Below are 14,148 nucleotides of genomic sequence, written 5' to 3'. Positions count from 1 at the left end.
TTAAGTTTCTATTGGCGATTGCAAGTGGGACCCTTCAAACTGTGGGAAAGATCAAAAAATGAGGTTCCTTTCTTTCTTTAGTTGTGTTGGTTAATTAATAGCTACTTCACTGCAATGTGGTACGGTACAGATATGCCCCTATGGCCCAACCTCTGTATATTATCAGTTCTATTATGATTTTATGACCTGACCAAGATTTTATAAAAATAAGTACTAGTTTTTTAATTGATATTTTTTATTGAAATTTAACAATTATTATTTATAGAGATTTTTACATTGATATTTTTTCTTAAAGCATCTAAACAATTATATATACACATATATAATTCCCAAAAAAAATTTTAAAACTTTAAACGTCAACAAAATTATCCACAAAAAATTAATACAATAAAAATATTTATAAAAAATTGGGGGTGTCGGATTGGATATGACCAAAATCTCTATTTGATCCGCAGTAAAATCATCAGATCCAATATCCGCGATTTTTAACTTTGGATCCGATTCGATCCGCACTTTTTAAAAGTTTATTTTCATTAAAAAATATCAATAAAATCTCTTTTTTTCACTCTTTGAAATATTGTTATTCTTAAAATATTATTAAATATATTTTTTTTAAAATAATAAAAATAATATAATATAATATATATGATAATTATTAGTTGAAATAAAACATAAAAATAATATTTACTTATTCATTTATTTATTTTTGCAGATTCGCGAATATGCGGATACCTACATAAAATCCACAATCCGATCCTAATAATGTGCGGATCGGATCCGATATATTTGCTTATCGGATCGATATCCACAGTTTTTTTTATTGAATTCAGATAAACGTCGCAGATATGCAGATCGAATCCAATCTATGAACATTCCTATAAAAAATATTAAAGTATGATAGAATTAAATACAATAATTATTTTCTATAAGAAAATTATATTGTATTTAATAAATAATTTCTGTATTTAAAAATCATATGAAAAAATAGAATAAAATTCGATCTTTAGACATTTTAAAAAAAAAAGCATAGGACCATTTAAACAAATCCAAAATTAATCAATTTGACATAAAATTGCCTAATTTTATGGCTAAAAACATTTCATTTTTTTAAGAATCCCGCTAGAGAGCCAATGGAGTATTTATACAATGCGTACAATGTGCTGTTTATTTGGCCCAATTTAAATTAAAATTGAAAATGTACCCACTTTTTACCCTAGTATAACAAACCCTTTCAGTTTCACTTTAATTCTAACATTCCAATCTTTATTTCAAAATGTATCCAATTCCTTCTCTGTGAACGACGGCACACCTCTCACCCTCTTTCTCACAAGCTCCGATAACCATCCCACCACAGCGCCGTTGATTAACACCACATCTCCCTCATCACCTTTCAGCCTTCGATATCAGGCATAAAAAATAACCATCTATTTTGTCTATGAAAGTAACCATCCAATTTCATATGAAATTGACCATCGAGTTTATTATATCTATAAACAGGAATTTTTTTCCAATACAAAATGCTTGTTGAGCTAATTCCCTAGTTAGAGTATTAAGGTTTTGTTCATGAGACTTGATGAAGATTAACATGTGATTGCTCATTCATTTTCTGAACTTAGTTGAATGTATTGGTAGAATATCTTTTAATCATGATATACTTATCAGGCGACAAAAATAACCATCTATTTTGTCTATGAAAGTAACCATCCAAATCCATATTAAACTGAAAGACAGTATATTTAACATGTGATTACTTAAATAACCATCCACGTATGAATAGAAATAATCATCTGAATCATCTGCTAAACTTCTCTTTAATCACATATTCATGATACTAACGGCATATGTTTTATAATTGAAAAAATTTACACTTTGTGATAAATTTACATTATGGAATATGACATAATTAAGTAGGATTTAGCAATGTAATAGCATGTCTATTATAACTTAATCACTTATATCTAACTGCAACAACTTTAACCATACTTGAATTCAATGAATGATAAATTAAATCCAACTCAACAATATGATCACATTGCGTCTCATCAATTTTTAGCTCAGTCACTTCCACAATCTGCAATCGAACACAAATAAAAAAAGCCAATCAAAAGAATTAAGTGATATATGGTACTATGATCCCACTAATACACAAGAATAACTATGATCAATAACCTAAAATAGAAAGATCACTTATTATTGAAAACACATTGTAAAATCACAAAAAAAAAAAGATATACACACGTAAGTCAGAGTGATGATGCATGTGATTATTTATGTTCAAAACCAACATGAATAAACCATTTCATTCAAATCACTTAATAAAATATGGTATGCACTTCTTAAAAATATACCAAACAATTGATAACATCTAAATTTTTAACTAAATTGGCGTTTTGATAAAAAAAAATCACAAATAAGTGCATAACAAAATTCAAGCTCAAATATCATTAAAAATCACATAAAATTGCACAATTATAAATTATAATACCTCATGAGAATAGAATTTAAGTCAAATACTGGCCATACATAAGAATTAAACAAAAAATTTCATTTAGATATTTCATCGAACATATAGTGTACATCATGTGTAAATAGAGCATTTAGTTCAATGGAAATAGCAATCAATCCATAAAATTCAGCCAGCAAACATATTCAATCTAACAACAGATATTAACTAGTCCTAAACCCAGGCACGGACCTACACAGTGGTATGGGAGGACACTTGCCTCCACTATGATTTTATTTTTTTAAACAAAAAAAATACATATATAATAAGCTTTCATTTTAGATTTTAAATAACCCCACTATAAATAAATTAAACCCAATTATTTAAAGTCTTAAATTCATTTTATCTTTTTATCATTTTGACTATTAGTTAACCTAATTAAATTTAGTCTTTTTCCATTTCCAAATTCCATCCGTCACTCATTTATTCACTTAAACCCTTTTCTTAGTTTCATATTTCCAACCTTCTTTTTCTATTCCTTGTCTAGTGGTTATCTTCTCTTCATCAAAAGATAAATTTTAAATTCTCTATTTTATTTTGTATAACTCTCTATGACTCTATATATCTTTTAATTTCATTATTTCTCTTTTTGATAATTTCAATTGCAAATTTTAATTCAAACAATTATAGTTTAGGTATTAATCTATTTTTTATTCTTTTCATAAATTTATATATTTTATTTTATTCTTAATTTACATATCTTTATTATTTATTTATTTATCTTTCATTTTATTCTATTATATGTAATTATGTTGTATATAAATTTTTAAAGTGAATTGATCAATTTACTAATTTAAAATATATATTTTTATTTTTAAAAATAATAATGAAAAAATATTTCAAAAAAAAAAACTACTACTAGAATCTAAAGTCACTCCATTAGAAAAAATATTTCTAGTGGTTGAATGGGAGATGAGTGATTGAATGATTGTTTAGTTACATATACAGAAAGAGAGACATCCAATCAAGTTGATAATGAAACAATTATTTAACATTTTTAAAATATGAAAAAAAAAAGAGAAGTACATTCAAAATTTGAAGAGAAAAAAGTTAGCGGCTAATGTAATTTTTAATTTTTTTTTGTATTCGAATAATTAATGTGTACTTTTATTTTTTTAAAATTTAAATTAATATATCTTTTTATAGTAATGTGTATTATTTTTACCCCTTCAACATAAATTTTCTGGGTCCGTCACTGCCTAAGCCTAATCTATATGCAAAAACCAGAATTAAAAGCAATGAAATAAATAAAATATAAAGAACTGGGAACAAGGAAAGGGATGGAACCTGCGATGATGAAGGAGAGAAAGAAGAACGGGGGCAGTGATGGTGTCGCAGCAGCACAGAACTTAGCCGCTGCTGGGTTGCATCGGGGTGTTGTTTGCCGGAGCTGGCAAGCGCGAACAGGGACGTGGGGCAGCAAACACGGCAAGGAGAAATGGGAAAAGAGAAAAGAAAGAGAAGAGAGAGAGAGGGTGGGCAACGGTGGTCACAGGTGGTGGTTGCAGACGGTTTGACAGGGTTGGTTGGCTGGGCGGGGGGTGATGGTTGGGGTGATCTGGGTTGAGAAAACGAAGAAGAGAGATAAGGATTGGGTAGAGAAGAAGCGATGGCGCGCCAGCGTGACGGCATGTTGTTGCCCTTCACGTCCCCTCCTGCGTCAATGGCGGTCTGGTTGTTACGAGTAAGGCGGCACGACGTTAAGGGTTTGATAGAAAGGGATTAGGGTGCGAGGGAGAGGAATTGGGTACTAAATAGGGAGAATAGATTTGGATGGTAGACGGTGATCGTGGACGCGCTGCACCGACAAGATTCTCGGAAAAATGGAGAGAATGGAGATAAAGGCGTATTGAAAGAGGGGATTCTTGTTTTGATTCTATAACTTACGGTAATTCTAATTTGTTTCAAATTTTAAATTAGCTCGAAACAATTTAAAATTAATTAATTGCCTATAATATATTTAACTTTCAATTTAATCTCATTGTATGTATTGTACAATATCTCTATTAACTCCTCATATTTTTTCATAATATACTTACCAAAAATTATATCAATATTTAATATTTATAATTATTTTTGAGAATATATATTAAATATATTATTATTTTTGTCATATCTTTTTTTAATATATTTTTGTTTTATATATATATATATATATATATATATATATATATATATATATATATATATATATATATATTATCTAATTTGAGTAATTTCATTGGAGCTCTTACGTACTTATGCGGTCTTTTTGTTTTCATCACTCAAAAGTATATACTATTAATAACAGTGGTGATTAATTTCTTTTAGGCGAACAAAGTTCTAGAGAGAAACTCTTTTTTTTTTTTGGGCAAGGATAGGTATTTTTTTCTAAAGTGAATAACTACTATGGATTGAATTTTTAACTGGAAAAGTTTAGGGGATCAGCAGATTTATTAAAATTTAGTCAGCATTTAGCCAGCAAAAAAAAAAAAAAATAGTGATTCTTCACCATTAAATAAAATCTCACACCATTAAATGCACTATTGATGACTAATTGATGGCTACAACTCACAAAATTTGCTTCCCCTAGAACTCTTCTTTCTAACTAAATGTTTAAATAACTTAGGAGTAAACACCCAACCCGGTCCCTGTCCATTTTTCATAAGGAGAAAGCGATCCCTGTTAAAAAAAAAAAGTACGTCCCGACCCCTGTCTTTGCATTCCGTGAGACATGCCGGTTCTTCTGTGTCTTCCGGCGTTGAAAACAACCGGAATAAGCATACGTGTCACTTAACGGCGATGAACTGGCTGCCAGGTGTTCTTAAAGTGCCAAGCTGTCAATTTAAAAATGGACAGGGATCGATCTGTCCCTGCCTCCCAAATAAAAATGCTGTCGTTTTAGGTAGGATGGGAGGTTCAAATGCTGCGCTGCTTCACTGTATACTCTGAAAATGTATCACTGTGTTCGACTGTAAATCCTAGGACAGCATGGTTGATAGTGAAGAACGTGGGTCGACATCAAATCGGCGAAGTAGGAGAGTTGAAAACGAACCAAGTTGGAGTTTGAAGGTTACTGGGAGTGTGGGATCAAGGTGGAAGAAGAAGTGGGTTGCCCCGGAGTGTAATTGTAGAATTTATGTAATTTTGTTCATGTCTGGAACCGATATGAACTCGAACAGACTATTCTTTCGATGCCCATATTTCAAGGTAGGTTTATTAACAATTAAAATTTTGTTCACTTTGTTTCTCATTGATGCTCATACTTCAAGGTAGGTTTATCAACAATTAAAATTGTGTTTACTTTGTTTTTTAATAGATTCATAATAAAGAATATTATTTTGTAGACTCTAACACCTCATTGCAAATATTTTTATTGGCTTGATGATTATGTTGCATCATTCAATGAGGATGCTGCGAAGACTCTTTTGTTTGGAGGTTTGAAGCTGAATCAGAATCATAAAGAAGGTAATTCTTCTGTAAATGATAACAAAGTTAGGGAGTTAGAGAAAAGATTGGTTGGCTTAAAAATTCATTTGAAGAAAGCTAGATTGAATTTTAGTCAAATTAGATGCAATAGTGTTGGATGTGTTATGTTGGCATTTGTTGCTAGAATTGTAGTTGAAAACCTGTGTAGTGGTGTAGTTTATAGAGATCAAATGTTGCTTCTAGAATACTGTGAAACATGGTGATCTTAGTTGTTAAGTTGTTTAGGCTATGGCATTTGTTGCTATTGATCACTTTTGATGAATGAATATAAATATAATTAAGTTGCTTTTGTTTTTATATGTTCGTTTATTCAATTTTAAAGACTGCAGCAATATACATGATTTTGTAATAAAATAAGGCATTATGAATTTGTTGAACAAAGTAAGAAGTCATTTGTTGAAAATTGAAACTTAAGACATGATATCATAATAATAGAATAAGGGAATCATCATAACAGCCTTAATAATATAGTTATCCAAAAGAGTATTCAACCAACTATATCACTGGTTGCATGTCTTAGCATCTAATTATATAATAACAAAAGCAAGGACAACACAAGGTTCCTAATCAACATAGTTGTCGTAGCAAGTAATCTGATAACCAAAATAGACACAGTATCCACAAGTTATTGTCCAAATTATCTATTCTTTCTAGTTCCAAACTTTTAAAACTAGATCAACTACTCAATTCTTGTTAGGAGGCCTAATTCCTGGAGTGGGAATGAACTTAAAAAGTCTTGATGCAGTTCCTGAAGTTGCTGCAGCCATGGTCTCAACTGATACTCCTGTTGATACACCTTGGTTCGCTGGAGCAGTGGGTCTCACAATTGGTTGCTTCTCCCTAAAGCATAGTGTAGAGTTGGTGTTGAATTTTGTTGCAGGCTATCCTCAGAGAAGATCATAGCAAAGGTCATAGTTAAATTAAATAGAGATTACTAATTTAACTTAGGACCATTTTTTACCTCATCTGCTTGGGGTGCACACTGGGAGACATTAATTTTCTTCCCTTGACTATGGTTCACTGATTGTCCTGTTGCAGATGTTTTAGGAAACTTCTTTTTGTTCTTCTTTGCCTTAGCCTATCATAATTATAAATGTTAGGATAACAAATAAATTAGTGTTATGCCAAATAAAAACCCTAAATTGACATAAACTCACAGTAGCATCTAATGTAGTTTCCTCAGCATTGGCAGTTAAGTTGTTCTGTCTTGTTTGCTGAACCTGTTTAATCATCAAATCACAAGATTAGAACACAAGAAGACTCTACTAATTAGGACACTTAATTCCTTAACTATATATATTTATAAGACAGTTAGCATATTAAATATATTTTGAAAGTGAGTCATCACTTGTTTGATTATACCTGCTGAGTATTAGCTTGGCTTGACTCTACAAATTGTAAAGGCACTTTCTTTGCTCTTCTCTCTTTCTTTGTCATAGGTTTCCAATTCGAGTCTTGAGGTGCATTGGTACAAGTCTTGTAGTAGTGTCCTAGCTTACCACACTTTGAGCAAGTGACCTGAAAAGTTTTTCTACATTTGTTTAGATTCATCTCTTTCTCAACCGGGTCTGGTCTTCTCTTCATCTTTGGCCTATAAGCAGCTCCTTTGATTGGAGGAGGAAGAGTCTTAGGAGCATCCGATTGTACCCAGTACTCTTCACTATTAACCGGTTTGATGCAATGTGAGTATGTAGCTCTTACTACTTCCATTGTCAGACACTTATGCACAAAATCTTCAAGCCTAAGGCCCATCTTAGACATGGCTGCCACGGCATGTCTACAAGACATATCTATAGACATGAATTCAATTTACCACATGCAATCAATCCTATGTAACAAATATACAATTTTACAAGTACAACATAGTAATCAAAACAAGTTTACCAGTTAGCTGTCATAGGTTGCATGTGCATGTTCTTTTTTCGAGATTAATCCCAACCTTATGATTTCGACAGTGCACTTCAAAAAGAACTCTCTTACTCTCTTACTCTCTTACTTCAAAAAGTCGTCCAATCCTTTTTACTGCACTGGCGCTAAAGCGCTAACATGTTTCTCTAGCTTCTTTTGGTGTGCTGTCATCTTCCGCATTAGATAACATCTTAAGTCCTCGCACATTGTCAGTTTTGGCTTACCCCTGTATGCCACTATCTTAGCGTTACAAACTTCGTACATTAGATAACATCTTAAATTGCTTGATGAAATTCTTCCAAATGTGAAGTACGCAGTTCCTATGAAAAGCCCTTGGAAATATGTCCTTTAAGACTAATGCCAATCCCTACTAAAAAACCAACAATGCAGGCCAATAACCCAATTTGGACCAACAATGCATACCAATAAATAAAAAAGGCCATTAAACAAGTTCAGACCAACAAATCATATCAATAAATAATAAGATATGAGATTCTCACAATTCAGACTAACAATGCATATCAATAAATAACAATGAATGAAATGAAACAACTATTTTTTAATACATTTTGCTGGTCCGATATAAAGTTCCAGCCCCTTTTCGTGCTATCACCTAAGTCATGCTGAAGTTGTGTTAAGAACCATTTTCAAGTGTTCTTACACTCATTTGGCACAACTGCATATGCAATAACAAAGAAATGGTTATTGTTATTGCCATCTTGACCCACTGCAGATAATAGTTGACCGCCATAATAGCCCTTAAGAAAACAACCGTCTAATCCAATCAAAGGCCTGCATCCTTCTATAAAGCCCCTCTTGCAAGCATCCAAACTTATATATAGTCTATCAAACAAAGGAAAAGATTCTGGCTGAGGTATCATGTCTAATCTTGCAGTTGAACTAGGGTTTGTCCTATGCAGTTCCATCAGGTAATCCCTAATCTTACCGTATTGTGTTCCTTCGTCGCTAATTACCTCCTCCCTAGCTGCCTTAAGTGCCTTGCTTATCATTTTACTACTCAGTTGGATGTTGTAGTCTTTGATCATGTATTCCATAGCTTGCTTTGGCTTCATGTCTGGCTGAATAAGAAGCCTCTTAACTAACTTTAAAGTTATCCACTGCCTATCAACAAGGTTGCTGCTGAAATCCCTCCCATAATTATGCTCATTGAACAAAGTTTTTACTTGAAAACATCCATGTGCACTGTTCCATGATGTCAATATTAGCCATGAACAATTTTCACTTGCACAGGCTGCCCTGACCCTTTGCTTCTCATTCTTTAGATACATAACATCTTTACCCTCATATACGAAGTAATCCTTCAGTGCACTTTTGAATGCTTCCATTGTAGTGAAGGTTTGTCCAACTTCAAATTCAACCTCCCCGTACTCAGTTTCTTCATTAAGGGCATCATATGCAGTCCTCCCTTCATCCTCAGATGACACTGGGCTGTTGAATGCTTCACTTTCATAATCATATGGCTTGTCATAATCCGAATCCAATTCCTCAATAGTTGGCCCAACACTCCCGAATGTGCCACCCAAATTAGTTCCAATGCCACTTAAACCTCCACCTATAGTGTCAGTCTTACTTCTATTATACCTTCCATCTCTCATAATATGTTTTCTTCTAATGCCCTTATATTTTTAGAAGGCATTTTTTGGACAGAATTTTTCTTAGCTGTGTCCATACTATCCTTTCTACCTGAACCAGCCCCAACCTCCACATTTGGGCCAGCCCTATCTTGAACTTTTGGGCCATGATTAGCTTTCTTTTTAGGTGAAAGTCTCTTCTTCTTCTTCTGAATATTTTTCTCCTTTTCCAAACTCTCATCACTGCTGTCTGTATCCTCAAAACCAGAAGGAGGAGGCTTATAAGGCTCATCTTTTGTGGTCTCATATCCATCATCTGAAGATGATGATGATTCACTCATCACATCATTATCACGCTCCACACCATCATCAATAACTTCAGGGACATCTATCAGGTGATCAAAGTAAAGATAAAATTCATTGTTGCCCATATTTCTCTTCTGAGCATTCCTCAGTTCGTTTATCTTAGCATCACCTTTAATAACATGTAGCCCAGCTTCCATGTCTTCAACAGTGTTGTCAAATTAATACATCTTCTTATATGTTGTATACCCTAACTCCTTAAATGAAATTTCTAAATCAAAAAAGTTAACATAGTCTAAATCCATGGGTAGATACTTATGCACTTTTCCATTAACATAACATAATACCCCCTCTAAATTTCTCTTGAAACTTCCTCCATGAAAAAAAAAAGGAACAACCATAAAATCATCCATCTGAAACAAACAAAGTAAATGATATTTTATATTACAACCTCTACATAAATAATTGTGATTTTAATTGAGTACATATATATTTTAATAGAGTACATGTAGTTAAAGTAGGTATATATTCTAATGAAGTATTACATATATGGAGACACAAGAAAAATCGATGCATTCTGAACCCACTTGCAAACTGTATATGAATTCTATTGAACCCTATTTTCTATATATGAATTCCATTGCAGGAAGGGAAAATATCTTTCTCTCTTGATGGCAAAATGCCCCAAAATTAGCAACATTGAGCCCTAACCAAACTCTATCTTTGTTATGCGACACCAAGCCAGAAAACAAAAAATGCAAACACTCACAAACCCAAAACTAATTAAACAATACACAATGTAACTAATATTTATTTGAATAATCTGTTACTTACCTTGAAGACTTGCCCAAGAAAGTTCTGCCAACGTCGTCAGGAAGTCTGTTAGTGGTGTCGTCTGAAGCTTCACTTGGAGCGTTGTCAGCAACACTGTCAGCGTCTTACTCAACTCCACAGCCAGATAGACGTTGTCGTTTTGGCATCTTCAGAGAGTGTTCAGAGAGAACATGAAAGGGTATTCTGTAATTAGGAGAAAGGGAAAAAGAGTTAAATGAAAACCCAAGGCATGTACTATACGCACCATTTTAATCCTCCACCTAAAACGACAGCATTTTTATTTGGGAGGCAGGGACAGATCGACCCCTGTCCATTTTTAAATTGACAGCTTGGCACTTCAAGGACATCTGGCAGCCAGCTCATCACCGTTAAGTGACACGTATGCTTATTCCGGTTGTTTTCAATGCCGGAAGACACAGAAGGACCGACATGTCTCATGGAATGCAAAGACAGGGGTCGGGACGTACCTTTTTTTTGGACAGGGATCGCTTTGTCCTTATGAAAAATAGACAGGGACCGGGTTGTGTGTTTACTTAATAACTTAGTTACTTATTAATTGAAGGAGTAAGTATTTTTTTTGTCCCTAACGTTTAGGGTCAGAATCGAAACCGTCTCTAATTCAATTTTTATTTAAAATCATCCTTAATGTTTTATTTTGTATTAAAATCATCTTTTTTAATAAAATTTTTAATTTTATTAATAATTACACCTATTCTAATAAATAAAAAATTATAAAATAAAAAAAAAAGAGAAAACAACGTAAGGGGGAGGGGAGAAAGGAAAAGGGAAAGGCGCTGGGGGATGGGAGGGGGGACGGCGCCGGCGAAGCTTGGAGCCGCCGTCGCCGTCGCCTCGGGAATCACCATTTATCCCACCACCAAAAGAGAGAAAGAAAGAAGAAAGGAGAGAGGGGCTGCGACGAGGGAGAAGAGAAGAGGGAAATGAGTTGCGCGCAGCGCTGCTAAGGCTCGCCGTCGCCGTCGCGTCGTCATCGGACCTTAAAGAGAGACCACGCCGCTGAGTCGGCGCTGCCGATTCGCGCACGAGCTGCCGTCAGGGAAGCAGAACAACGAAAAGAGGGAGATGCGCGAGGAAGGAGAAAGGACGAAGCGCGAGGTAGTGACGAAAGAGGAAGAGGCAGGTGCGGCGCCGGTGGTTCTGCTTCAGCTTCTGCATCTGCTTCTTCTTCTACTTTGGCTTCTTCTTATGCATCTGCTTCCAATTCTGCTTCTGCGTCTGCATTTTCTTCTGCTTATGCGTTTGTTTTTGTTTCGTTTCTGCTTCTGATTCTGATTTATTATTTTTCTAATTTTATTGTTGTTGTGTATTGATTTTATTGTTGAATTTGATGTTGTTGTTTCTGAATTTGAATGTATTATTGTTGGTGTTCTTAAATCTGATTATTAGTATTTGGTGAGAGTAAGGGAGGTGGTGGTGGTACAGTAAAGGAGGTGTTGGTAGTAGTAAAGGGTATTTTTGTCCATAAAAAGTAAAAAAGACGATTTTAATACGAAATAAAACGTTAAGAATGATTCTAAATAAAAAATTACGTTGAGAACGATTTTAATTCTGACCCTAAACATTAGGGACCAAAACAATACTTATCCTTTAATTGAACTAGATCTTGTTAACAATATATAGAAAATGTTGAAAGTTGCCACTTTAATCACTATGTATAATTGTAACAGAAAATTTGGGGTGAGTATTCGAGTACAAATATCAAATTGTTTTTAATAACTAAATTTTTTTATTTATATATATAAATTTTGATAAATATAAATATAAATTATATATTTTATATATATATAAATCTTATAAATATAAGTACATTATTATTAACTAAATAATAATTTAAAATGATAATATTTATTAGTGATGTAATATTTTATATTTGTAATTGTAATAACTGCTACATATGTTATTGTGGTATATATTGTGACGGCAATTATAACTTTTAAGTGCAATTATTTTAAACAAATTATTAGTAGTAGTATAATTTGGCAGGCATGAATTTGTGGTATATATTTCTCATGATTTCAACCCTATCTTGGTAATTTACATGTGAATTGTGGTTTACATTTCTCTTATCTTGGGGTTCGTTGTTTTGAAGGAACAAAGTTTCATGTACCAACTATAACCTACCTACCTTAATTATAAGAGGGGAGAAAACCAAGAGAACACTACAACCAGACAAAAAAAAATATCACCTTTTACTACTACTTACATCATAAATTTAGAATGTATCGTTTCAATAAGAAACCCTTATTTTAAGGTAAGAGCTGAATTTTATTAAATAAAGGCATAAATATAACTATATAAGGTGATAATATTTTTTATTTTTTATGAATATTTGATCAACTCTAAACACTAAAAACTAAATTCTATATTACAAAATTTAAGTTTTAAATTCTAATAATATAAAAATAAAATATTAATTTAAAATATTAACTAATATTAATCTTCTAATTTTTCTTCATTTAAACACAACTTTAATCAAATATTTTACTAATTTTTTTCATACATTATTTTTGTTGGTCAATAAATTACTAAATGTACAAAACAAAATTTAAATTTTAACATTTATTTAAACAACCGAATAAATTGACAACTCAAATAACTTAATATTTTTCTTCATTTAAACACAACTTTAACCGAATATTTTACCGATTTTGTCTTCACGTATCTAAGTCACTTAAGATTAAATTTCATAATCTTTTCAACAATTAATGTTATTCTAACTTTTTCTTTTATAATATCATCATTTTTAATTTTTATTCTATTTACATCTGTATAGTTACTTATCCATCTAAAACTTCTCACATCGGCCTATACTAATGTATGTTCATCCCCACACTTTATTGCAATTGCCTAACATTCTGTTTTATATAACATATCTAATTTAATAACGGTGCGACATCATTTAAATTTTAAACTACACCTCTAATAAAAATCACTAAACATCACTGGCTAATAAACTTTTGCCAAAATAGTAGCAGAAAAGAGTAATGAATAGACCGAGACACCCAATTAATTATCTTACAAAGCCGAAGTCGAAATATATAAACAACTTTGTAAAGTAATGTGTACTGTAAAAGCAAGGGACAAACAAAATCATGGGCATTGCATGAGGAAAAGCCGGGTCAAAATTGAACTTGTTTCTTAACATCATATCCATTTTAATATAAATTAACATAATTTGCCAACGAATTAACTCAAATGATATAATTTTTTTATATTTATTTAAAAATTATAAATTTAAATCTCATTTTTAATTTAAAAAAAAACATAATTTATATTTCGATTTTTTCAACAAATACTCTAATCAGCAATTCTCTGAAATTTCTTATAATGTATATTATTAAATTAGCTCATATTAACTTATAAAAAATTATAATATTTTTTTAACTGGAGTTAAAATCTCAATTAAAATATTCCCTTTATTATCAATGATCATATTTTATTCTATATTTGTTCTTTTTTTTATTTGGATTGAATTAAAATTCGAAACTTTAATTATAAATTTGAAGTTTAACACATAAA

General features: G+C 32.1%; 1 protein-coding gene across 1 annotated transcript; it reads right to left on the bottom strand.

The window, feature by feature from the left end:
* Positions 1–8,526: 8,526 nt before the first annotated feature.
* On the bottom strand, positions 8,527–9,495 carry LOC130967183 (uncharacterized). The gene has a single exon (XM_057892001.1). It carries the CDS (start codon positions 9,493–9,495, stop codon positions 8,527–8,529), a length of 969 nt encoding a protein of 322 aa, XP_057747984.1.
* Positions 9,496–14,148: the final 4,653 nt, after the last annotated feature.

This window comes from Arachis stenosperma, chromosome 3, assembly GCF_014773155.1.
Source record: "Arachis stenosperma cultivar V10309 chromosome 3, arast.V10309.gnm1.PFL2, whole genome shotgun sequence".
NCBI classification, from domain to species: Eukaryota; Viridiplantae; Streptophyta; class Magnoliopsida; order Fabales; family Fabaceae; genus Arachis; species Arachis stenosperma.
Note: the sequence above shows the minus strand (reverse complement) of the source record. Positions and strands in the feature narration are given on the sequence as shown.